The sequence below is a fragment of the Vigna umbellata genome, chromosome 8, assembly GCF_029865625.1.
Source record: "Vigna umbellata cultivar VRB3 chromosome 8, Vumbellata_1.0, whole genome shotgun sequence".
Classification (NCBI taxonomy): Eukaryota; Viridiplantae; Streptophyta; class Magnoliopsida; order Fabales; family Fabaceae; genus Vigna; species Vigna umbellata.
In genome coordinates, this window is record NC_142172.1 from 21137817 (window position 1) to 21141242 (window position 3426).

Consider the following 3426-nt stretch of genomic DNA (forward strand, 5'->3'; position numbering starts at 1 on the left):
AAGCACTCAAGTTTTATAATTTGATAAACTCGGTACCACATTTACTGATGGAAGAACAGGAAAACAAGACAGAAATTTGTAAACTCAATCACAACAAACAGACTACAAACTTAACTTTGGAACAATTTAGGATACTTAAAATTAATCCATGTTCCAAGCGTAAATTGGGTGGAGATGCTACCTAGCTGTTGGGGACAAGTAGTGGAAAACCAACCATTTCAATCCTAGATACTAATATATCACTCAGAAGTTCAGCCGCAATTTCAAGGGCAAAACCTTGTACTGGTCGAAGACAATTGCACGAGGCCTATAATGCTTCCAGTTTGGAGCTAGCTCGAACAAAACACAAGCATTTCAAAAGTAGTTGAGTCTTATAATTCAATAAATCTGGTCCCCTGTTAAGTGAGGCAAGAACAAGAAGAAACAGCAAGACAAAATTACAAACGCAATCTGAAAAACATAGACTGTCCACATAATTTTTAAACTTCTTTTCAATGAATGATTCTTCAGAACTCATCCACGTTCCACTGTAAATTGGGTGGAGATGGTACAACATGACTAAGCGGTTGGGACTAGTGGCATAGCATAACCACCATTCTAATTCTTAGTTATTACATTACTCACGGGTCACAGCCAGTCCTTCTGCTGCAACTTCAAGGGCAAATAGACTTCTGAAAGATATTGAAAACCAAAGGTACTCAAAGCCTGTATTTCAGCCTTCTGCTTAGTTTTGACCATCAAAGTCAATTCCTCAACCCAACCTGGATTTTTCTTCACAAAATCCTCCTCCAACATGTCCTTCCCAGTCTTAATATCCTGCTCCGTCATTGGCAACCTACACTGCTCAGGTATCTTGTACTTGTCCAAATCACTAGGCCTAACCCCAAGCCACTTTATATCAGGGGTAGTCAAGTTGGCACTGTCATAGGACATGTTCTTTGACCCACACCCATAAACCGACAGAATCTTCAGCCCATAAGGATCACTGTCAACAAGAGCCAGCACTGGCAGCTTCAACTCCGTCTTCATCTTCCTCAAGAACAGCCTAGTGGAAACATCTGGCTGGCCCTTTGCAGTTACAATTATACAGGGAAAGCGGTTGTAGAATCTATCCTCAGCCAACCTCATATAAGCAGCATCCTTCTCCACCAACAGAATGAACAAAGCATCGCTCTGCATATCCCCAACTCGGTCAATATTCGGTGGAATGGCCTTCCCACCCATCCCCATTTTAGTGCAATCAATCATATCCCCATTGTCACTGAAAATTAACCTCCCAACCACCACCCCTTTCTCTGCAGCAACAACATTGAGGCTGGACCGAGTGCATCCCAGCATGCATGAAACATCATCCAGAACAGCATCGGATTGGATCTGATTAACAATAAAATTTGTTGCATTGCTAATTTTTTTTTTAAAAAACCAATATCATTAGAAAAATTGCTAAACGATTATTTATTTGAGTTAATGATATTTTTTGTTTCTATTAGATTCCCAATTGTTACTTTTTGTCCCTGATTTTCAAAAGGCTCCACTTTTCATCCCTACATTTTCTAAATACCCAAACTTATAGTTTAACAATCTAGTTCTGTTACTGTACAATTACTTTACCATCTTTCTAACTATCATTCATGAAAAAATAGATTTGGCCCACTTGATAGACAGATTATCAAGCAACTTTAAAAAACAAAATATTTTACTAGAGACTGCAGATTCCCCTGTGGGTGGCAATCTACAAATGACAGAGACCACTCTATGCAGCAAAATTCTCTCTTTGAATGTCTAACGCACTTGTGTCTAACAACATTTTATACCGCCAGTTAAATTGAAACAGGCTAGTAGCAGTTGATCCACACAGTCAGTTGTTAGACTACAGGGTTAAGCAGATTGTTAACTAACCTAAGATTCTTCACAAATTAAAATCAGTTTATACATGAATATAAAAAATCATCCTTCAGATACGCCAACACTACAGAAATTCTACAAATTAGGTTTCACATAAGCTAAAATTAGCTCTTAGAGGAACACATTAAAGTTTTCCGTATTATATTTTCTCACAAAAGTCGAAATGAAGCAACTTAATCAAGCATGCTAAGAAACGAAAGCTTGGTATGATGCAAATCTGTAAATGCAGGCATGAAAAGTAGAGGTTTTCAAAGTCAGGACGATGACGACAACAAATAAGATGGTCAATTTCACATAGAAAATGAATCACTAACCCTTTATTTATTGATTGGAAGAGAAGTGGGATGCTATGAATAGATAGATGATACCTGGTCTTGGAAGAGTTTAACGTCGGTGTAGAAGAGGTCACGCTTGGTGACATGGATGCCTTTGAGGCAGAGCTGGTGGATGAGTTGGAGGATGCGGGCGGTGATGGCGGACTTGCGCACGGTGGAGATGTTGGCGAAGGGGCGTTGGGAGGACTTGTCCTTCAGCACGATGCGGTCCAGTTCCGCCACGTAGAGCTGGTTGGCGGCGGAGCGCGACGGCACGTCGAAGGAGAAGCCCTGGCCGGAGATGATGGAGTGCGCGATCTTCAGGATGAGGGACTCGATATTGGACTGCACCGAGGAGAGGGACAGGTCGGCCACCTCGCGGCACCGGAACGGGAGGGTCAGGTCCTGGAGCGTTAGGGCTTGGGGAACCGAGGAGGAAGAGGATGCGGTAGAGAAGTCTTTTAGGGTTTCGAGGATCGATGCGTCGGGTTTCAGCTTGTTCTTGAAGGGTTGTTCGTCATCGATTGAATCCTTTCGCCGGCGTTTTTTGTTGTCTGCCATTGACGGGCGGGAAATGACACGAAACGAAACGCTGGATTTGACCCTGGTAGTGAGTAGGACTGAACGAGTGTTGTTTGCTTGCTTTAATTTAGTTCTTATTTTTTTCTTGGATAAATTAAGTCTTAAAATTATTATTTTTTTAAGGTTTAAATTCGGACGCTATGTTTAATTTTGTTATAACGCGTTAAGATTGTACTGAGGTAAGAGGTAAGAGGTAAGAGGTAAGAGGAAGAGTACACGTATGTGGGACTTCAATTTCAAACGTAAAATTCTGCCAAAATCGTCAAACCGGTTTAAAAAGATTCAATTCGTTTTCAATTCCCTTTCTGGATCTGCCCGTTTTTCTATCATATTTATTTATGGTTTAATCATTCCAATCACCTAGTTCTCGTCACCACCTCCACCACCGTCCCGTCGGTTCAGCGTGACCGAAGAAGAAGTGACCCAGTGGTTAGATTCAAAGCTATGTGGGTCAATTCTATATGTGTCATTTGGTACAGAGGTGGGTCCCACTTCAGAGGAGATGGAAGAACTCGGTGGAGTCATGTGAAGAACATTCGGGTGATTTAGACCAGTTCAAGTATTGGAGGTAGTGAAGAAGGGTATTTTAGGAACAAAGGTATGATAACACGTGCTGGTTTTGATT

At 41.4% G+C, this 3426-nt stretch overlaps 1 protein-coding gene across 1 annotated transcript; it reads right to left on the minus strand.

Annotated features, from left to right (window-relative positions):
• Positions 1-352: 352 nt before the first annotated feature.
• RHL2 (Spo11/DNA topoisomerase VI, subunit A protein) lies at positions 353-2887 on the minus strand. The gene is made up of 2 exons (XM_047324338.2): positions 2274-2887; positions 353-1374 (listed from the first exon to the last, which is right to left on the minus strand). The coding sequence occupies exons 1-2, from the start codon at positions 2778-2780 to the stop codon at positions 628-630; spliced, it is 1254 nt and encodes a 417-aa protein (XP_047180294.1). The 5' UTR covers positions 2781-2887; the 3' UTR covers positions 353-627.
• Positions 2888-3426: the final 539 nt, after the last annotated feature.

Coding starts and splice junctions, on each gene's coding strand:
- RHL2 (XM_047324338.2), bottom strand. CDS start 2,780: ATGGCAGACAACAAAAAACGCCGGCGAAAGGATTCAATCGATGACGAA. Junction 1,375..2,273: donor TTAAACTCTTCCAAGACCAG/GTATCATCTATC, acceptor ATTGTTAATCAG/ATCCAATCCGATGCTGTTCT.